We start from the raw sequence: 23,667 nt of genomic DNA, 5'->3' as shown, positions 1-23,667 counted from the left end.
ACACACACACACACACACACACACATATATATATATATATATATATACATGCATACATATATATAAATACATGCATACATGGAAACACTAGCTTAGTATATAGTAGCTCTGTCCTCACACTGTTTGCAGAAAAAAAGGAAAAGTGCCACTTTGAACTATGAGGCTAGATATTATGTCAACCTGGTGTAGGTTAAGCAATTATTATTTGAGGGTAAAATATATAGTCATAGTAATGCAGAATAAAATTTGGTAACAACAATTATAAAGCTGTGTCTACTAATGTACAAAAAGAGAAGAGTGAATAGGGAAGAAATAATTAAGTATTGACAATAATGAAGCATATAGTGACCAAGCTTAGTTTATCCTAAGAATTCAAAGTGATTTGTTTAATAATTAATAATTTTAATTATTTACTACACTGTTAAAAAGAATAGAGGTACTAATACCTTCAGAAATAAACTACTTTAAATTTAAAAATTATTTAACATATCATACATAGAAAATATATAAATTTAATGGGCTGGAGACATGGCATAGTGGGTAAAGTGGTAGTGCACAAAGATGAAAATCTGGATTTGGATCCTGAGCACCCATGTCAAGAATGGATAGGGAAGTGTGCACAATTGTTAACTCAGTCCTTGTGGTAAAGGGAAGGTGAAATAGAGGCAGGGGGATCCCCAATGCTCGCTGATATTTCATTCTAGTGAAATTAATGAGTTTGGGGACCAGTGAAAAGATTGTCTCAAAAAACTTAGGAAGAGAACAATAGAAGAACAAACAGAAAATTGATGACTGGCCTCTTTGAGAATTTGCGCATATGTGCACATGTATGAAAATGTACACACTTACTTTAAGGAATCCTGTATACTTGAATAGCAGCAGGACTGAAAGACTGAGCATTGAGGTGGCAATTATCATTGATGAAAAGCGCTTGGAACCAGGATTTCAGACCCAATATATAAAAAGCAGGGACCAGCTTAGACAAACTTCAACCTTACCCATGACTTCCACAATTGCCACATGCTAGCTGCTTGGCTGTGGATTTTACAGCTTAACTCAAATGGACTCAACCTCTGCTTTCATTAGCACATGGATTTGTAGATATTACCATGGTTATTTCAACAACAACAACCAAAAACTGCTTCCTTTAAAATGGAATCAGAAAATATACTTTGTATCTTTATAATGGTCTAATAAAATTACAAATCTTCCCTTTCTTACAATATTTGTACCAGTCTATTATGAGCGAAGGAAAGTCAATGATGCATGATGCAAATCTTCTGTCTCAGAGATATTGTGAAGTTTATTTCTTAGAATTCATTTCCACTTCCATCTCTTTTCTACTCTTTTTCTTTTCTTCTGCTGTTGGCAATGGTTTTTACTGTATATCACACCCATTTATAAAAGTGTGCTTGAGGAGCCATGTATTACACAGAAGTAGCCAATCATATGAGAAGCTGACACAAAAAGAAGACCACGAGTTAAAGGCCAGCCTGGACCATACAGAAAGTGCCAGGCTAGCGGGGGACACTTAGCAAGGCTCTGTCTCAAGACAAACAGACAAGTAAACAGCATATCCAGGACTAGAAAAAGCAACTTTACTGTGTTAGAAATAATTAGTATTGTTGTTTGGGAACAGCTAGCATTTCCTTTAATATTGATAAATATTTTAAAACTTGAATGTAAATATTTTAATCCCAAAACTCAGATTAGAAAAAAAATTAAAGACAAGACGATTATAGGACCTATATTACACCACCCAACTCTTGTTCTTATGGAAATTGTGCATAAGATAATTGTCACCATCAACTTACAGGCCTTAATCTGGAATTCTTAGATGATGTCATTGAGCAGTGAGTAAGTGACTTTTAATATCTCTGAGCTACTGCAGATAATTATGGAAATGAACTTCTTGTAACAGACTGACTTGGTTCTTTACTGTATTACTGCAAGAGGCTCTTTCTTCTGTTTTCTTTTTAAACTTAATACATTCAGGAATGGAAGTGAAAATGTACTGTGAAATTTGCCTCAATGATTTTGGGTGAATATTCTTCAGCCAGTCATAGGCTAGAATTTCAGTTGGCTTATTACATATCCCGAGATGTGTGTTAGGATTCTCTAGTGACAAAAAAAATGATACAGACTCCATTTTGAGAAAGCAGATTGTGTCACGTACTAATCAAAGTATACATAGGGTGGGTCATGCAAACTTTTTAGTAAGTAGCACACTTCATAATGTGCAGATGAGCTGGTGTTTTGTAGATCATTCTCCACTACATTTAATGCATGCTGCAGCAAAGTCTCACCACTATTCCAGAGTCTTTCCTTTTGGACCATATTTTTCAAATTCACAATGGGAACTGTAAGTTAGGATATTGCTCTCCAAGTGACTCTGTTTGCTCTTTGTCCATACATTTAGGTTGCTGGATCTTTGAACTTAATGCAAAGCACATTTCCAGACTTGCCTATCTTAACAGAAGTGTTTACAAATACCTAAATTAGAAGAGCTGCAGGCAGCCTGATCTCATTTCTGGATGGTCATGGGGCTATGGCTTAATTGACTGGTTTGACTTCTTAGCTACTTTTATTTCCCTTGCCAAACATTTTACAAGACATGCTAATGAGAAGTGAAATGGCCATAAGGCTGAAAGCCAGAGGAAATCTATGATAAGCAGAGAGATGAATGGTATACAAAAGCAGCAAGCAGCCAAGTGAAGCAGAGGTTCTTCAACTACTTTTGAAGCATGCACTCTGGTTTGGTAGCATATTATTCTCCCCAGAATCATAGTAGGAAGGAGCACAGACCCTGATAATGATCTGTAGAGACTTAGAATAAGCAAACTTATTTTTCATTCATTCATTCCTTAAATCATTCCTGTACTATAGTAAAAGACAGGGCTGGAAGTAAATTTTCTTAGAATACAATGTTTCTATGCCACAAGTAAAGATGGCATCTTTTCTTGAAACTTGTCCAATTAAGGTTTAGCTAAGATTTGGAAAAAGCAAATTATATGGTTAAATCAAAGGGATACATTGATGTGGCACTAAAAGAATATAAATAAATCGATACCTTAATAAAAAATAGGCCAATGTATCAGTTGATAGTAATTTATGTAAAAATTATCTGAGAGTTTTCATGTAATTTAAATATGTGGATATTTAATTTAATTATTAAGATACACCAAAATTATAAGTGATGTAAGAATGATATACATCATACTGTTTCAGTATATAGAGTTCATTTATACCTCTAAAAGGAAAATATAATGAAATTAAGTAAAGAAAGGAGGATAATTAGTACTATCAAAAAAGGCATACTAACTGAGAATATAGTTTACTTGGTAGAGTGTTTGCCAGCATGCATGAGACCCAACAACTGATCCCTAGCACTGGACAGACAGGGTATGGCAGAAATGTGTATGAGGAACATTTACCAGATGGAAGAAAGGCTAGAATCAGAAGTTAATTGCCAGGCTATACTGCATAGTGAATTCAAGATGCATCTAAGCTACATGACAGCCTGCCTTAACAACAAAAATGAGATAACTAATACCAGTGGAAGGAAAAAATAAAATGGGTCTCATACTATTAAAATAATTGAAGTTAATATATATGAAGGAGAATGATATATATGAAGACTAGGGAGAGGAAGAAGAATTAAGAACACAAAATCAAAACAAAACAACTCAATGAACTGATTTCCATTCAGAGAACATGCTTAGAAGGAAACTAGCTACTGTGTCATACAATGAGTTGGATGTGATTGTATGCCCAGAGCCTGTCCTATGCCCAAGGACTCTCAAGAATTCTCAGTTTTGACTTAACCTGGATCCTCTAGACTTGGAAAATAATCATAAAATAGTAGATGAAAAATTTTGCTATTTAAAAATGTAACTATAGGCAGATTGTCATTAAAATCTGAAGGCAGGAAAACTAAGGGGAGTAAGAGTCTGATCCACATCCTATACCTCCAGAAATGCTACAGAGAAGATAACTGAGTGATAATTCCTTGAGCATTCTCAGTGCAGTGATGAGTTTTAATTGTCAATCTGCCACAGCTAAAAATCACCTGTGAAGAGGGTTGTCTTGATGGCCTGAACTAAGATCCTGTCTGTGTGAGATTGTCTTGATTGTGCTTCTAGATGTGGGCAGACTTAGCCTGAAATAGTTGGGGTCATTCCCCAGGTTTATGTCCTGTACTTTATGAAACCAAGACAGTGAACTGAGTCCTGATACAAGTACATTCACTATCTCTCAGTTCTTTTCTTTTTCTGTTGTTTTATTCTTTAATCTTTTTTTACAGCCCAGTCATTATTCCCTTCTTGGTCTGCCCTCTGGCTGTACATTATCCCATACTTCACCCCTTGTCCTGTCTACTTGTCCTACTCCACCACTCCTGAGCCTCCCTTTGAGTTAGGAGCCTAGCATGGGTGCCCTCTGAGAGGCCAAACAAGCAGCTGAAAGAATCAGATGCAGATTCTTACACCCAACCAATGGACAGAAGCCAGAGACCCCTGTTCCTCCCCTTCTTCCTGGGGCCTCAAGTCTCTCAAGGTTTAGGTGCTTCTTCTCTCACTGAGGCCAGACCAGGCAGTCCTCTGCTGTATATGTGTTGGGGGCCTCATATCAACTGGTTTATGCTGTCTGGTTGGTAGTCAGTGTCTGAAAGATCCCAAGGGTCCAGTTAATTGACACTGCTGGTATTCCCATGGGGTTGCTCTCCTCCTCAGCTTCTTCCAGCTTTTCCCTAGTCCAACCACAGGGGTCCCTGGCTTCTGTCCATTGGTTGGGTGTAAGAATCTGTGTCTGATTCTTTCATCTGCTTGTTGGGCCTCTCAGAGGGCACCCATGCTAGGCTCCTAACTCAAAGGGAGGCTCCAAGGCCTGACACTACTACTGATGGTAACTCTCAGGTCTTAACTGTAAAAATAGCTCACCCCTTCCATTCTTGCTGCCTTTAATTCCTCCAAAATAATAGACTATGATGTGAAATTGTGAGCAAAACAAATGTTTAAACCTGATTTGCTTTTGTCACAGTATTTTATCACAGAAACAGAAATGAAACTAAAACAATAAGGGTGAAGACAAAATATTTGATTCTCAGTAGTACCTTAGAAGCAAAGGAATAAAGAAGCACACTTGAATAGGCTGGGAAACACTGTGATAAATAATTCAATTTAGATGAAGTAGGTTATGGAATCTTTGTTCTAGAGCCTAGCCTTCTGTACTTTTTTGCATTTTATTTTGAAATGTGGATTTATTTTTATTACAACATTGTAGTGTTTGGAGGACATAAAAGTTTGCTATGTTTATTATATCTGCCAAAGTTTATATGATAGGTATGTTCTTTAGTTGATAACAGTTAATAGTGCTGCTAAATATATATCTATCATTTATTATATGCTCAGGTAAGCCAGTGATGATTGTTACAGAATACATGGAGAACGGCTCCTTGGACAGTTTCTTACGTGTGAGTAAATTATCAGATTTATAATATTTATGTGTCTATATGATATAGTTTATGTAAACATACATATTGACAAGTGAGTCATAGAATGTATTATATGTCTTATAATATTGTACTATGCATTTTGGTGTCAAATTTCAAGTAAAAATGAAATAGACTAGGATTATTTACCAAAGGGAATTGTAAAAATTACCTTTATCTTTTACCCCCAAATGTGAATGGTTTGTATTCAAAAATTAAAAAAAAAATAGTAAGGTTTTTGTATTGCCCCATGAAAGTTTAAATGAATTTAAAGACAGAAAAATCACCCTAAATCCACATATAAATGAAATTGACATAAGGCAGAAGTAGTCCTTTCCCTTCCTTCTTTTTAATTAATTAAGATTGATCTCACATAATCCTGTCTACTAAGAAATCAGTTGTTTGATGAAATGGTAAACTATTCTCAATTGAGAGCTCTAATTGGTAAGTGATAATATTTTTTAATTTTAATGTTTATGTATTGAATATATTTAATATATTACAGTTTAATTTACTTCAACAAATATGTTGAAGAAATGGAAAATCTTCAAGACATTCAAAAAACCATTAACGATTTCACAAGAATACAAAAGATATTTACCCTGTCCACAATGTCTTTTTAGATTTTTTTTTTAATTTATGAAGATGACAGATGGACCAATGGACAGACATATAAAATGCATAGAATGAATGAAAAAGTTTTCTAAGAAGGAGAAATAATTGTTTTCATTTTAATAAGGCATATATAATTTTAGAGACAATTATTATTTATATATTTCAAAGTGTTTTCTGAATTGAATGCTTTAAACATGATATATCTATTAACTATATCTTATAATCTATATATTAATATTTAAATACAAATATTTAGGAGGTTTTCAGTCCAGGACACTATGACTTGGTCTTTCATTATATTCTCTTTGATTAGCTACAACCCAGGGTTAGGCCATAACATAAACATTGGACAAACACATTTTTTCACATAATTAATTATTTACAATGATTGTTAAATTTTTCAGCTTTCAACTTTAGAGAAGAATAAAATTTAAATCAAATAGCTATCATCTTGAGATGCCCATGCTGGTTAAGTTTTTCTTAATATTAGTTTTTGAGAATGTGCCTGAGTATCATACAAAGATCAAAGATCAAGGCCATCTTACTTTTGAACTGAATTCTGATAATATAATGGAATACTGAGTAATGCAACCACTACCAATTTTGTTTTAACTACACATTCATTTGTTTGCAGATAATGATAATCTTAGATGCTTTTAGTCAAAATGTGTAAAGTCAATAATGAAAGATATTGGCATATGAAATCATAAAATAAAAGGAACATATCTTAGTCTGTATTACAAATGCATTTCAGAAACACGATGCCCAGTTCACAGTCATCCAGCTTGTGGGAATGCTCCGTGGGATAGCGTCAGGTATGAAGTACCTCTCAGATATGGGCTATGTCCACCGGGACCTTGCTGCTCGGAACATCTTGATCAACAGTAACCTGGTGTGCAAAGTTTCTGACTTCGGACTCTCTCGAGTGCTTGAAGATGATCCGGAAGCTGCTTACACAACCAGGGTAAGGAATGGGGATATCTGTTATTATTACAGTTTCCATATTATAAATGTGTGAGTGTATACACAAGCAGAAAATGATAACATAAAATCATGCGTCAGTTCCGTTTTCCATACATGGAGACATCTCTCAATAAGTATCATTTATTTTGTGAAAAATGGATAGGTTGCATTTAAAAGCCAAACAACTATTATAATTGTGAAAATACATACCTGGTCTAATAAACATCTACTCAACACAACAAAGTTTCCACATGTTTAAGCTATTGACATTTTTACTCACAATTTTTGATTAAGCTATCTTTAACAGGCAGGTTTGAAAATTTCTCTGGGATTTTTTTAGCTAGTGTGTTATTTTTAAATATTTAAAGTCAATATCTTCCACAGTATCTCTTGATGTTTCTGTGTTCTCTACAAACATCACCCAATACAGGTTCCACAAACACAGCTTCTGACCACACTCTCATCCCAGGAAAAAACATAGGTAACAAAGGATAATATTTACTTATAATCCCAAGGAGAGACTATTCTGCTCACTACTGCTTAGTTCTCTGAAGATGTCTTTTATAAGGTTCCACAACTCTATAAACTTCTAACAGTCCAGAAAATGATTCAATGCTTGGTTTGTTTCTGTGACAACTGTCATATTCAAAAGAATACTTCCAGGTTTGATAAAGAACATCTAATAGGAGACTTATATTTGAACATATGATATAAGCAAGCTCTTGAGTCAGGCTCTAATTTTTTTGTCACATATACTATCACATATATCAAATCTGAGCCTCCTTGATCCCAATTCTATCCTAGAATACTCTACAGAATGGCTGCTATAGTGGGAAGCTGACAGGGCCAGACAAATGTGATAATCTGCTCTCCTTATTCCTGCTTATTCTGATTGTGACTTTGTTAGGGCTAGAGACACTTGAGGTCCATTTATTTGTCTTTTTTAAGGAAAGAAGGAGTAAATAAGGGCATAAAAAAGAAGAAATCAGTATGTCAGTATTCTTATGGATCATTTCTAAATAACAATGCAAGGGGATTTGTTTTGAAATCTCAGTGTCAGAAGATTCTTGCTAACCACTAGCCAAGCGGATCCATTCCCATTGCACACAGTTGCTCAGAGCAGCTCAGTGTTCATTCTTAAGTTCCTTTAGAGTCCTCTCAAATACCCATGGGGGTCCCAGCTTCCTTTAGAGAAGCATCTGCATGTCTACAGTAATTTTGTAGTCATTGACTTAATCTCCAATAACACATTTTGTTTATTATAGTAATTTTATGATTTACCCTTAAGATGAGTAAGTATGATTGTAAAGTTATTGGACTGCTATTTTTTATGTAAACATACCAAAACAGCTGAGTTGTCATTCTAAGCAGTTCTGTGGAAAATGCATATTGAGTGGAGATTTAGTTTAAGTAAAAATATGAGAGCTCCTCTTTTTGAAATTTAAAGAGAGACTGTGCCAAATAGCATTAATAAACATTTGAGCAAAAATAATTGGGGGAATAAACTTGAATGAGATAAAAGTTTATTTCTGCAAAAAAACCCTGTATATAAAATCAAGTTTATTCATTTGTGTTTGCATCCAAAAATGTTCTATTCTTGGATGCTATATTATTTACTTGGCTTAATATTCAATGACTTTTTTCTTTTCAAAAATATTTGAAATTGTTCGAGTCATGTTTTGTATAAACATGTTGAACTCACATTAAATATCACAGGTTACTTAAATAACACTTAAGATATTTTGTATAGTGTCTGTATTTCTACAGTTCAAGAAATGCCACTCTGTATTTCAATCCATTGACTCTTTGACACTGACATTTTGTATGCTGTTGCCTTTAGGTAGGGAGAAATCAATTAATCAATCAAACAAACAAACAAACAAACAAACAAAACCCATGAACAACATTTGATTCAGTGCTGTTGATGGAGGGTGTCTGATGCTTCCATTATTTCAAATGTCTCTGTGAGAGTCAGGCAAAATAAAGAGTGGTGAAGAAACTGTTTCAACAAATTATGTACAAAAAAAAAAAAAAAAAAAAAAAAAAAAAAAAAAAAAACCAGAAATTGGACACATGGCTCAGTAAGCAGGAGTACTGGCTGTGTGAACATAAGGAACTGAACACATGTCCCAGCGCTCATGTCAAACCTGGGCTCCCATACATATAATTTAAATAATAGATAAATAAAATATCGGAATCTTCAACTGGAGTACTTATGTCATGAGAATATGCTTGTTCTCTAAACATATTACCTATTTCTCCATACTATTCTCTTCTGTGTTCATATTTAAATACATATACATATATATGCAACATATATAATGATATTAGATTTCATATAATGAGCCCCCTTATGTTTTCAACAGTGTGATGAAAAGAAGGAACCAAATAAGCAGTCATTTGAATGTGTGTGTGATTCTATTTTAATAAGGATTTTAAGGAAGAATCAGCTATTTTCAATACACACATCCAGTTATTGCTCTGCATTTTTTCACTCCTGAGTGATGCCAAAATTCCAAATGTTGACATTGCAGATTGTACAATATTATTATGCATCCTGTACCCTCTGTAAAACACTACTTCAAACTCTTGGGATGTTGCAAGTGAAAAGGCTATAAAGTTTTAGTGTTATTATGAAAATAGTTTCGAGCTCACAGACTCCCTGAAATGCTCTTGGGATCCCTACAGATGCCTGAATGACACTTTGAAGACAATTGCTACAGGTGCTTCGCTAGGAAAAGTACCTTGAAAGCTAAATAAATATTTCAGTAGTCATTCAATGATATAAATCTAAATTATGATGTCGTTTTGTGTGATTTGATATGTTTTAAAGAGCTGTTTGTGAAGCATAACTGCAGCTGCACCCTACTCTCACAAATCATCCTGAAAAATCCCCTGGATTTCCCTTCGCTGGTATGAGTGAAGCATGCAGCCCACAAATAAATCCTAAAACAATTCTCTTGTTGAGCAACAAACAAAAGAACTTATTCTTTTGTTTTTACAACATGTTGCTTTCAAAATATGATTATGACATGTTCCTTGTCTCTTTTGTTTTGAATTGTACTACCACATAATTTATTTTAAATTAACCATGTTGGCAGGCAAGAACCTAATTGTGTAAGTTGTGCTGTGACATCCACATTCACGTGAAGACCTTGGTACAGGTTCTGTGGCTTCTGTTTCTGTCTGTCTGTCTGTCTGACTGACTGTCTCTCTCTCTCTCTCTCTCCACACACACATACACACACATGCATAAACATACACTTACACACATGCCTACTATACACTATACACACACACACACACACACACACACACACACACACATACAGAGAAAACTACACATACATAAAGGCACAAAATTTTAAAAGAATTAATAAAAGAGCCATGTTGGTAAGAATTTTGTGCCAGTATTTTGTTTTATATGACTTTTTGATTTTAGCATTTTGTGCACATTTGTATGCATCTGTGCCAAATAACATCCATACTCTCATGTTGAAACAGAACTCATAATTACAATGCACCAGTTGTGGATCTTCTGTTACATATATTTTCCTAATTTGACTAAGGGTAGACTTTTAGTGGTCTATATGTTAGGCAGTTAGGCAACCTATTCCCTTTTATAATTTCAATAATTATGCATGTAATTGTTTCATGGACTATGTTGGGAAACTTAAAAAAACCTTAAGAAAGTTGATTTTCTCTTGGGTCTATCTTCCAATGTTACATCATTTTCTCCTTACTTCATTATGAGGTTTTGTTCTGAGCATAACCAATAAAATCCAAGCTTGGTTGAGAGGATCAGATATTTGGTGATAAAGAAATTTTTATGTTGTGTAGATTTTATAACTGTGATTCTACTGAGTTGTTTCTACTAATATTTTGGAAAACATCATATTATCTAACTTCATATCTTAAATGAGTAAAAATGATGGCGAATGGTAAATAACTTAATGGTCTTATTTTGTTCATAGTACCTCTAATGAAAATTATGAAAAGCTAAGTCTTTTTTTGTTTTTGTTTTTGTTTTGAGACAGAGTTTCTCTGTATAGCCCTGGCTGTCCTGGAACTCACTCTGTAGACCAGGCTGGCCTTGAACTCAGAAATCTACCTACTTCTGCCCCCAAGTGCTGAGATTAAAGGCATGTGCCAGCACTGCCCAGTTGAAAACCTAAGTCTTTGTTCTTGAAGGGTTCTCAACTGAAAACTGTTAACATCAAAAATGGCATGATGTAATATAGATGAGTAATATTAGCCATATTCCATTAACACATGAATAAAAAATGAAGAACATGAATAAAGAACAAAGTAAGCAATGTTCTTTGTTTGATAACAGTAACCATTATAAGTAAATAAAACCAATGCCAAACTACTTTCCACTCTCTAATTAGGCACGACAAGTCTTGCATGTAACTTCACAAAACATAGCCATTTACATCTACAAAGTCTAAAGTATATATTGACTTCAGTTACCACTGTGGAATCAAAAGTTGATAAGTCACCTTTGGATGTTCTCAATGTACACTTTAGACGGATGGCTAGCATGATTATTTCAGGCTGGGAAAAATAAATCTATCTGTATTTACATGATGGAAAATCAAAGCTGTAATTTTGAAGTGGAACATTGAATATGGAAGTTTTATGGTAATGTGTTTAAATATTTTATCTACAGTCCCCTGAAGGAACTGTTATTCTATGAAAAGCATGAGTCACTAAATCCCAGATTTGTGCAGTAAATTAGTAGCTACTATGTTCCAGACATAGTTCTTGAGACTGAGGGTCTAGAAGTGAGTAGAGCCAAGATTTTACCTCATGAGTTTGCACTCAGTATAACTCAGATCAGGGAAAAAATCAGTTGCAGGAAGAGCAGTTCCAAGAATGAGGTAGCTCATTGTTTTTATTTTTTCTTCTGTTTTCTAGCACAGGGACAAAGTATTACTCTGCAGCCCTATCTGGCTCATGTTCTAAATACATCTCTCTATATTTCACTTTCCTAACAAGCTCTATCTGTTACCTCTAGTTCCTTACTCTATATCTTGCATCTGTGGTTCTATGGATTAATGCTTGGATATCATTGACTAAACAGGTAATTCTCATATAAGAGAATACATACCATATATGTCTTCCTGGATCTGTTACTATTCTCAAAGTGATTTTTTCTAGTATTATCCATATTTTCTGCACCTTTCCTGATGTCATTTTTTAACAGCTGAGTAATAATCCATTGGGTAAGTTATCACATTTTCATTACCTTTTCTTCCACTGAGGAACATCTAGCTTGTTTCTAGTCTCTGGCTGTTATGAAGAGGGCAACAAGGATCACTGTTGACCAAATGTCTTTTTAGTAGGATGAAGCATCCTTTGGATATATTCCCAAGAGTATATATAGCAGGATCTTTAGGAAGATCAATGCCCCTCTTACTGAAGAACCACTACACTGATTTCCATAGGGGCAGTATGAATTTGCGCTCCTACCAGCAATGTGTAGTGTTCCTCTTAGTCCACATCCTCAGGAGGTTGAAATATCACTTGTTATGTTGATCTTAAACATTCTGACAGATGTAAAATGAAATTTCAAAGTAGTTTTAATTTGCATTTCCTGTTGGCTAAGTCTGTTAAACATTTTCTTAAGTGTATCTCAATTATGTGAGCTTCCCCCTTTACTAATTCTCTGTTAAGATTTGTACTCCATTTTTAAATTGAGTTATTTGTTCTCTTGTTATCTCATGGTTTGAGTCCATTGTATGTTTTAGATAGTAATTCTCTATGGAATGTATAGTTAGTAAAAATCTTTTCCCATTCTGTAAGCTACCACTTTGTCTGAATGATGGTGTCCTTTGTCATGGAGAAGCTTTTCAGTTTTATGATGTACTATATATTAAATTCCAACCTTAGTACATGTACTAACAGTGTTCTCTTCAGAAAGTCTCTTCCAGTGCCAATTAGTTAAAGGTTATATCTCAACCTACTTATTTTCTACCAGGTTCAGTGTATCTGGTGTTATGTTCAGGTCTTTGATCTATTTGGAGTTTAGGTTTATGTAGTTATTAAATGAAAATCTATTTGAATTCTCCTACATGCAGTTTTCCAATTTAATGAACCTGTTTATATCTATACTCCAGTTTTTTAATTTGGTTATTAGGATTTTTGATGGCTAGTTTCTTGAATTCTTAATGTATTTACAATATTCATCCTCTAGCAGAGGTATAGTTAGGTTAACAACTGAACTGCCACTTATACTTCCCAGCAGAGGGAAGACAAGAGTTTTATCCAAGAGAGTGATACTGGAGCTATAAAGCAATCTGTTACATGACTCATGATCAGGAGCAGTTGACCAACATATAATTATTTTATGTAATTTTATTTGGTTACAGTTTAGTGTTTTGTTTTTCTTTTGGTATGTGGTTTTATTTTGTTTTCTTAGTTTTGGAAAAGATTCTATATATTGGTGTTTTGTTTGTTTGCTTGCTTTTGAGAAAAATATTAAAATTTGGATAGGTAGGAAGCAGGAGAATGGAGGAGGGGAAAATATAATCAAAATATATTTAAATTTAAAATTATTCTAAATAATATAAAATATAATAAATAAATATATATAATGTGTTATATAGCTCAGGTAGGATGAAAATTTGTGTCTCCTTGCTTGAGCCACCTGAGTTCTGTTATTGTAGGCATGAGATATTATGCCCAGCTCTAATTTCCTTCCCATAGTAAGGTGTTAGTCAGTACTGCATTAATTCCATCCACTATGGTGTCAGAAGCATTGTTTTGTTAACATTATCTCTGGCATTACTTTACATTTGGTGCAATGACTTGCTAAGTATACACATACAGGGGATCTCTCTCTCTCTCTCTCTCTCTCTCTCTCTCTCTCTCTCTCTCTCTCTCTCACACACACACACACACACACACACACACACAATCATTAGAAGTGTCTCTGTGGGGATTTGGAGACTATTGTTACTGGTTCATCTTTGTTATTTCACAATTTCTAATATTACCTATGTGAGTCTTCAAGATACATTCTATTTCTAATTATTAGAATGATTTTGTCTTACTAGTATTATCTTACTATGAACATATACTATTCCTTCAATATTGAAAATACCTCTTTAACTTATAATGTTGCTTCTTTGGCATTCTATTATATCAAAATTGCAACATCCTAAGAATTTTAAATTAATTTTTGTAAATTTTAAAATAAATTATAGATAATACATAAAACATTATAAGTATACATTTACATTTCAATGGTGTACAATGTGAAGCTTTAATGCATGAATGCATATATAATATTTGAACTAAATATTTAATAATATCTGCTTCCTCAAAGATTTACTATTTCCTTAAGGTGAAAATATTTTAAATTATCTAATTTTTTTTAAATTGTATAATACATAGTTCTTGTTTGTTTGTTTGTTTGTTTGTTTTGGTTTTTCAAGACAAGGTTTCTCTGTATAGCCCTGGCTGTCCTGGAACTCATTCTGTAGACCAGGCTGGCCTCGAACTCAGAAATCCGCCTGCCTCTGCCTCCCAAGTGCTGGGATTAAAGGCGTGTGCCACCAGCACTAGACTAATACACAGTTTTTTATTGAAAGTATCCATGCTATACAATAGCATGCCAGAACTTCTTGCTCCAATCTAACAATAATTTGATATCTGTTGATTAATCTTTCCTGACCTTCCCTACCTTCTTTTGCCCCCAGGTCTTTAAAAGTCCCTAATATGCTCACTTTTATAAGAATAATATTTTGCTGGTGACTGGAGAGATGGCTCAGCGGTTAAGAGCACTGAGCGGTTAAGACCTCTTCCAGAGGTCCTGAGTTCAAATCCCAGCAACCACATGGTGGCTCACAACCATCTATAATGTGATCCAATGCCCTCATCTGGTGTGTCTGATAACATCTATAGTGTACTCATATAAATAAAGTAAATAAGTAAATCGTAAAAAAAAAAGAAAAATACTTTGCAATTCCACATATGAGTGTGGTTACACATGCCTGTCTTCTTGTGTCTCACTTAATTCAGTTAATTTGCTTATTTCCAGTTCCATCCATTTAGACACAGAGATGAAGAGCCCCCTTATTTTTATGAATGCATAGTATTGCAGTGTCATGTTCCCCCTTTCAATCTGTGCTGTTGCTGGATACATAGATTTCTTCCCTCTCACGGTCATTGTCAGTGGTGTTGCTATTAACACAGGAATGCAATGCCTCTTTGACATGATTAGTTTGTTTCCTTGATACAAAAAAAAAAATTAATAGTGGGAGAAGTGGGTCTTACGGTTATTGACTTTTAATTTTTTAAGTATCCTCTATTCTATTTTCAATAAAGACTCCATTATATAATAGTCCTACCAACAGTGTGTATAGACTCTCTTTTTCCAGGATCTCTACCAACTTTTTGATATTCTAACTACAATATTTCCCCCTTTCCTGTTTTCAATCCAGGCCCTGTCACAAACCCTTTCTTACTCTACTTCTTTAGTCTTTATATAATGTATATTATTTGTGAATTTTATTTACCAGATGATTAATGATGTTGAACATCTTGTATGTATGTATGCTATTCAAAAACTATTTACTATCTAAATCTATTGACCCTTTAAAAGTCAAGTTAAATCTTATTGTTCCTGAGTGTCTATGATCTATATTCTGGTATTGAAATATCTTGTCAGATACATACCAGAAAAATACTTTCTACCATCTTGTGGCGTTTTTCTGTACTCTGTTGTCTGTTCCATTTATTTATTTATTTATTTATTTATTTATTTATTTATTTATTTATTTTTATGGTGACAACTTTTGGTTTATTATAACCCTGCTCATCTAGCCTTGTTTATATCCTATTGCTTGTGGAGTTTGTCCAAAACTTTCATGCTGGTTCTAAAGTTCTGAAGAACGTTCCCACATTTTCTTCTAGCTAGATCAGTGTCCCATGTCCTGCACTAAATCTTCCCAGTACACTGAATTGGTCAATGGGGACGAATGAGGATGAGTCATTCTTTCTTCTGTAGAGATCCAGTTTTCCCATGATTCATTGAGAAGATATTTCTTCCTGTAATGCCTAGGCTTACCATAGTTGTCAGAAGTTAGTTGGCTGTAGATGTAAAGATTTGCTTCTGGGCTTTCTGATTTGGTTCATTAGTTTATGCGTACACTCTTACAACAGTATTATATTGAAAGGTAAAGAATACAAATTGAGGGGCTAGAGAGAGGGCTCAGCAGTTAATAATTTTTTACATGAATATTCCCTACCCTAAGTTCACATACTTTAAAATAATTTTTAAAAGATACTTTGAAAACAACTTAGGGATTTGGTTTATATATAATACATAATTTGGAATTTAATAATTTACTGACTTTGGAAAGAACTAGAGCCACAATGTCACATGTAGCCTTATTCTTTCAGGTTGTATGCTGTAGTACAGGTATGCATTTTCCATCATATTACCTAGCTTTTGTATTATTGTGTGAGTATCTGAAAGGGACATAAGCATTACTTATTCGAGTTGTGGTTTTTGCATTCTTAGAACTATTTGAATGTGAGTGTTCTCCTGTGTATTAATAAATTCTTTATTATTTTACACAAAGTTGAAAAAAATCTCAAGAGTTCAAGGGTGGGCTTCTGCTTCTTAAACATCCATCTGTCTCGAGTCTTTCATGGCAAACAATATGTGCTGAAACTATCCCTCAGTAACCCTCAGTCAGGAGCTACTTAAGACTGGAATAGATGTATCTTCTGGGGGTGCTTCCTCTTGGAATGTACCTTGTTGTCTACTACAGTGAGTGAAGCAGATAGATGCTAAGACATTGGACAATGTGATTTATCAGTGTATCTCTGCTTTCAACCTGAGAGTATGTCTCCAAGGTCAATGCTCAGCCACTCTGGGTTTACTCAGATTAACGCTCCTAAATCCTTTGCTACTTGAAGTACAATCTGACTGAGCTCCCAGACAAGAGAGAGAAAATGAGAATCCTTGGAACCATGCTTAAATCAACAGGAAATTATTTTCACAGAGACTAAAAAAATTGGTATAGAATAGTATGCTTTAACACTCAGGCATTTCAGCCATTTGTTTAGAAGTGAAACCTGAGATCACTCACATTCAGAAAAAAAAATGACACCAAATATACTTCTAGAAAAAACAATCATCATCGTTTGGCTAAGTGTCTTATACAGAGGTTATTAGCCTGTGGGTCATGACCCCTTCACGAATCGACTGACCCTTTTACAAGGGATCACATATCAAATATCCTGCAAATTAGATATTTACATTAAGATTCATAAAAATAGCAGAATTCCAGTGATGAAGTAGCAATGAAATATTTTTATGGTCTGTGGGGGTGGGTCATTATAACATGAAGAACTCTTTTATGGGTTGCAGTATTAGGAAGATAAAGACCACAGGTATATGAACTATCAAATATAAATTTTGAATTCTCAAAGTTTTTAACCAATACTCAAAAATGGCATGTAAGCACTATTCCATAGAACCCCTAACATGTGTCTTTGAAACTCTTTATCCATCTCTTTAAATTCTTCTATAAATTGTATAGAAGGAAGACAAATTTATATACTCAAGTAGATCTAGGGTTTAGTAAGAAGTTAATCTCTCTTAAAGACCTCAACTTAATTATCACTATGAATGTCAGCATCCTTGCTGTTCACTTAGATTCAGTACAGAAATTTGAAAGCCAAAGAGCAAAGTTTTATATGATATTCAAGCTGTTAGGTTGTTAGAGAAGATAAACAGAAGAATATAGCTATTTTTATGTTCCCCATAGCCCTATGTTTTACATGGCAAAATTGCTGCAGAAATGTCAAGAAACTTGGCAAAAAATTAAACAGGAGGATCAAAACTGCTCCCAGAAAGCAACACTTATTATTTCTACTAAAATAAAGTATTCAAGTGGGACGAATAACTGTGTAGTCCCTGAGACTCCCAATTCATAAAGTTGCACGTAGACAGATGTGGTTAGATATGACTGCAGGTTTGATGCTTCAAATATAGGGAGCAAGCATTAACTTTTGTTGCTGCTGACTTTGAACTGGAGTTCTATCTGAGGCTGAGATTTTATATATATGCTGTGATTCTGGGACTGCTCCATGTACTTACCTCAAATGCATAAATATTCTAGGAGGTTAAATATAAATACAGAAATCATTTTTTAAATAAATGATTAATTTAAAAACCTATTATAATATGGAAAATGCATCATCATAAATTCTTTGTCTAACTAATTGTTCTTCTAACAGATTCTCAATATTCAGTGGTATTTTATCCAGAAAATGCAAATTATGAAATGAGTTCCAAGTTAAATTCATCAAAAAAGCTGCAATAAAATTATTTTATTGTCAGGAATCACATGGGCCCAATAAAAACAGCATACAGTCTCATCAAATCCAGTTTTTTTCATACATCATTGAAACCTTTTATCTTTAATAGCTGTTTGGCAGTTATTATAAAACAACCAGTTAAACAAATTTTTCATATATATACATATATATGTGTGTGTGTGTGTGTGTGTGTATGTATGTGTATGTATATACATATATACATACACACACAAACTCAAAAGGAAATAAAAATAGGAACCTTAAAATCTTAGATGAACTGTTAAGGTGGGTGATGAGGTAGGAAGAGGTTTTATGTTCCCCATCATGAAGAGGATGATGTATAAGCTTTGGAATTAATTATTTGTAAAAACCAACAAACAAACACAAACAAAACAAAAAAAGTAATGAGTTTGTCTTCTGTAAGTTCAAATTAACACAATAATTATTCAACCAAAAGACTGGACACTGTCTTGTACATTGTGGTGCAGTGAAAGCTTCTCAATGCCCCCTCCTTTACCCACATGTCTTCAGTATGTCTCTATGCCCTTGTCATGCAGATGACGACATTGCTCTCCAACCTTGGGGCCTCCTGATGAAAACTAGCCCACCAGTAAGCTCCACCTAAGGAGGAAAATCATACTCAAATTATTGTTTTTTCTTTTAAATGAGAGGACAGTTGAAATGAAAATGTCCAAAAAGGATATGTTATCAAAATCTATGTATTAAATTACTCAGTGGATAAGAGCACTGGTTGCTCTTTCGCAAGGCCTGGGTTCAATTCCCAGCACCTATAGGGCAGTTCACAACTGTCCATAATTTCAGTTCCATGGCATCTGACTCCCTCACACAGACATACACATTGGAAGAACACCAATATAACTAAAATAAAAAATAAGTTAATTAAATATAAAAGAGAACAACAGGTGCAAAAACTAAACAAATAAATTAGCTCTTGTGAATTGAACTCTTGACTTCCATAAGGAAGGTAAATCCTATAATAAGAGCAAAAGTATCGCCAGAAACAATGAGCATAAGGAACAGGGAGTGTAACAGGTTCATATAAAATCCCTGGTCCTGTGAGTCTGGCTCGAGGACTTTCATGTGCCATTTGAAGTAGCAGCTCTCTGGCAGAGTCAAGCCCTTTCCCACTAGACTTTTGATACTGTCTATAGCTACTCTGGGAGGAGGATCAAACTCCTCCCAGAGTCTTAATTAGGGGTCACTGATATCATTTATGCACAGAGGAAATGAAGTCATCTCAGAATGCAGAGACACTGTGACTGGAAATATCTGGTCAGAAATGTTGATAGAAAACTTTTTTGAGTACCTGGCTCTCATGCCCTTCCACATGCATAAATAATAAGAGTGAGAAGGCAGTCATGTTCTCCAGTCTCACCAAATGTAGGTATGTCCAGAATGCAGGAGGAAAGAAGCCTATCCAATAGAACATTCTATTCTAGAAAGAATAAAATCCTATTCTTGATATCAATAATGATAGGCCTGGAGAATATTATGTTAAGTGGTTTGTGTGTATTCTACTAAAGTTGATCTCATAGAAATTAATATGGAGTGGTATTTACCAAGAAGGGATAGAGGTTGTGAGGTAGAGGAATGAAGGGGAATGGGTGACAATAGGTGATGGGCTACAGATAGATGAAAATGTAAGATGTACTTCATGGGTTACTGCAGGCAATAGTAATATACTCTTTGCTTCAAAAGCTGGAAAGACAGGCCAGCCACAGAAAGTGGTTAGAATGTCTCCCAAGGAAAAGACAACATTGTGAAGTTAAGGCAGCATTAACTTAGGAGAACAGGATTCTACTAAGATAAACAAGCTTTTCTTGGATGCCTGATCTGTTGCCAAGACAATGAATCTAAATATAAGCAACAATTGTGTGTGGTCGTCACAGACCCACGTGTGCTATGCTCATAACCTTTGCTTTTATTACATATTCAGCTTTCATGGGCTTGTGATTTCAAATTATAGTTTGGGAACACTACATGTTATTTTATTTATGACAATGGACATTTTACTAGCTCATTTTGTGCTGCTAGTGAACAAAAGAGTTTGAATCTACAAGGCTGGAATTGAACAATTTGTGATGATATACTCATTTTTTTCCTTTTAACTCCACAGTTGTTTTATGGGGTTTAATCTGCTTCTGAGGTTTATGTTTTCAATTAGATATGTTCAATGCCAGTTTCTTCTGTGTTCATTTAAAGTTACAGTGACTTGATACTGCCTCACATGGACAAGGGGGGAATTTAAAAGCTTTGTAAGTCTGATTTAGTTGTCAATGGCAGCAAAATTGCTAAATCTGAGTGGTGCTTTGTAGCCAGTAGTGAGATTTTCATTATTTCCTCACCTAATGCACTTATGCAACATTAGTGGTGTGCTCACTAGTCTCCTAACTGGAATGAGTCGAATGTGATGAAAGGACTAAAGACTTATGCATCACTCTGTTAAGGTCAGATTCATCATCTTTTAGGATACAAACCTACTGTCCAATGACAGAAAATTTAAGTAATAACAAGCTTCCATCATATTTTTTTTCTGAACTAAAATTTCGTGATAAATCAATAAAGTTTGATTTTGGAAATCTTTTAATTCTAAGAGGTTTCCTCAAGTTGTAGATGACATGACACTATGACTGTTTATTATGCTATAGTCGATTTTTTTTTTTAAAAAAAAAAAGGGTTAGCATTGAGCAATTTATAATTTCTTATTTTTTTATGATTTCAGGGTTCTTATATTTTTAAGGATAAATTTTGTTCTAAAGATATGTTTTCCAACAGTGGCTTCGAAAATACCCACTGGACATTCCTACTACTCTCTGCTGAAGTATTGGCTGCTGGTAGCTTCTAAGAGAAGAGTAGTGACTCTCTTTAGCTGTTTGTAAAATAAGTTGCCACCAGGCTTCCATGCATAATTCCAAACTCAGATCACAAATATCATCTTTGCTAAACTCAAAGAATCTCCAAAGAAAAGGGGTATGGATGTTTGAAAAGGTATTATAGGGAGAAGGAAGGTCAGTAGGATTGGGAAGAAGATGTGAGAAAGTAGCAGGTTCCAATAACCAGAGTTCATTTTAGCTATGTATGAAATTGTCAAAGAAAAAGATTCAGTTAAGTAAATAATTGATTAAATACAACTTAAGTGTGAAAAATTGAACATTGAGATTTTTAACAGAATCCTATCTTCTCCTTCAGAGGAGACACCCTGAAAAATTGTTTGATTTCAGAGTATATTATGTACTTACTCATTGCATGTGGTTTTTATATTTAAAGGGAGGAAAGATACCAATAAGGTGGACATCACCGGAAGCAATTGCCTATCGCAAGTTCACATCAGCCAGTGATGTATGGAGTTATGGGATTGTTCTCTGGGAAGTGATGTCTTATGGAGAAAGGCCATACTGGGAGATGTCCAATCAGGATGTAAGTGTGTGTTTTTAGTTTATGAATTATGAGTTGAGATTAAAGCTTCAAGCTGTGCAAGGAAGTGAAGCATAATGAAGCCAGGTGGCACCTACTTGGTGACATCGGAGCTGAATACGTAGATGAATAAAGTTATTTCCACACTTTGCAAGGTTATTAATTGAGTTGTTTTTGCAGCTTTACTTATTTCCCTCAGGCAGAGATTTTAAAATGTAACAAAAGTAATATTTTCAAACAAGAATGCAATGAAATAATGTGGGGGGTGTGTGTGTGTGTGTGTGTGTGTGTGTGTGTATGTGCATGTATGCATCATGGAATATTTAAGTATTTCTCCCAAAAACTGATTTGTATTAAACATTAATAAGAGGATGCTTGGCATCCTTTCTTGACTATAATTTTACAACTGTTCCAGTATTTTTCTTAATTAATTTTCATATTTCCCAAAGACAAAATTTAATAATCTCTACAATGTTGTCTCTAATCATGTACAAAGCTTCCACATGACATTAATCACAAAAATAAATAAAGGGTCAGGCTTGAGGAAACAATGTTTAACATTCTGTTATAACTATAGTATGTGTTTTTAAATAATTATGTTTGCATTTATTACATGTTGCTATTATTAGTAAAAAGGTTTTATTAGCACATGGGATTAGTGTATTCCTTTTGCTTACCAGAGATTTTAAGCAAGAACCCTACATAAAAGAAGGCAATCTGAGATGATGGCAGGTCAATTCCAAGTCATAATTTTTGAGATTGCTTCTACTATGTTTTGATATATAGATATTTTTGTATTTCCTTACATGAACTTAATGTCTTTAGATATAATAAAGGTAGGACAATGACACTAAGTTTTCCACATAATTTCTCCAAACTCGTGTTTTATCAAAGCATCTATAATCATAGTACCTGGGCTATAAACTTTAGCATGGATGAGGAACTTGTTAGGGATAAAAATTCTAGGATTTTTTACCCAGGTGGATAATTCAGAACCTCAGTCAATAAGAGGAATGTACTCTGTATATTAAAAACTCTTCCAGATGTTTCTGATTTACACTAAAATTACTGCTCCATGTGTTTTAAAACAATGATGCACTGCCCATAGGAGTTTACCAAAGATAATTTCTGTGGTTCAAAAAGTTTTCAACTGTGGTATGACTGAAATATGCATCCCAATTTCTTTTACATGAATCAATACAAGATTTTTATAAATATCTTTTTAGTAAAATAATCTTTTTGGTCTTTTGCAACAAGGATTCTTTGTGTAGCCCAGGAGACCAGGCTGGCCTCACAGAGATCCATCTGCCTCTGTCTCCAAACGGCTGGAATTAAAGGCCTATGCCACCACTGTTCTGCTCAAAATATTCATTTTTTAATAGCAATAAATTTCCCTTGCCTGTAGAACCTTTACTTTTACCTTGGTTTGTAAAAGATAAACACACATTATATTCTCTCACTTAACCTTTATGTAATATTTTCAGACATGTATAATTTGTTATGTATTTTCTTGGTCAATTTCAAACAATATTTAAAATAATTCCAATCAGGATCAATGAAAAAGTCCAATGAGTCTCATGCCTTCTTTCCCGGAAACACTGCTTCTCTCATAGGTAATTAAGGCCGTGGATGAGGGCTATCGCCTGCCACCTCCTATGGATTGCCCAGCTGCCTTGTATCAGTTGATGTTGGACTGCTGGCAGAAAGACAGGAACAGCAGACCCAAGTTCGAGCAGATCGTCAGCATTCTGGACAAGCTCATCCGGAATCCAGGCAGTCTGAAGATCATCACCAGCGCGGCTGCAAGGTGACACATTGGATTTGCA

At 34.4% G+C, this 23,667-nt stretch overlaps 1 protein-coding gene across 2 annotated transcripts in view; it reads left to right on the top strand.

The window, feature by feature from the left end:
• Nucleotides 1–23,667, top strand: part of Epha3 (EPH receptor A3) — a 314,096-nt gene that overhangs the window by 269,938 nt on the left and 20,491 nt on the right. For both annotated transcript variants that reach the window (XM_031364209.1, XM_031364208.1), the window contains exons 12-15: nt 5,409–5,470; nt 6,858–7,067; nt 21,695–21,844; nt 23,455–23,648. In XM_031364209.1, the coding sequence (XP_031220069.1) occupies nt 5,409–5,470; nt 6,858–7,067; nt 21,695–21,844; nt 23,455–23,648 (616 nt within the window). The remainder of the gene's footprint in view (nt 1–5,408; nt 5,471–6,857; nt 7,068–21,694; nt 21,845–23,454; nt 23,649–23,667) is intronic.

Source organism: Mastomys coucha, unplaced genomic scaffold (assembly GCF_008632895.1).
Source record: "Mastomys coucha isolate ucsf_1 unplaced genomic scaffold, UCSF_Mcou_1 pScaffold12, whole genome shotgun sequence".
NCBI lineage: Eukaryota > Metazoa > Chordata > Mammalia > Rodentia > Muridae > Mastomys > Mastomys coucha.
Note: the sequence above shows the minus strand (reverse complement) of the source record. Positions and strands in the feature narration are given on the sequence as shown.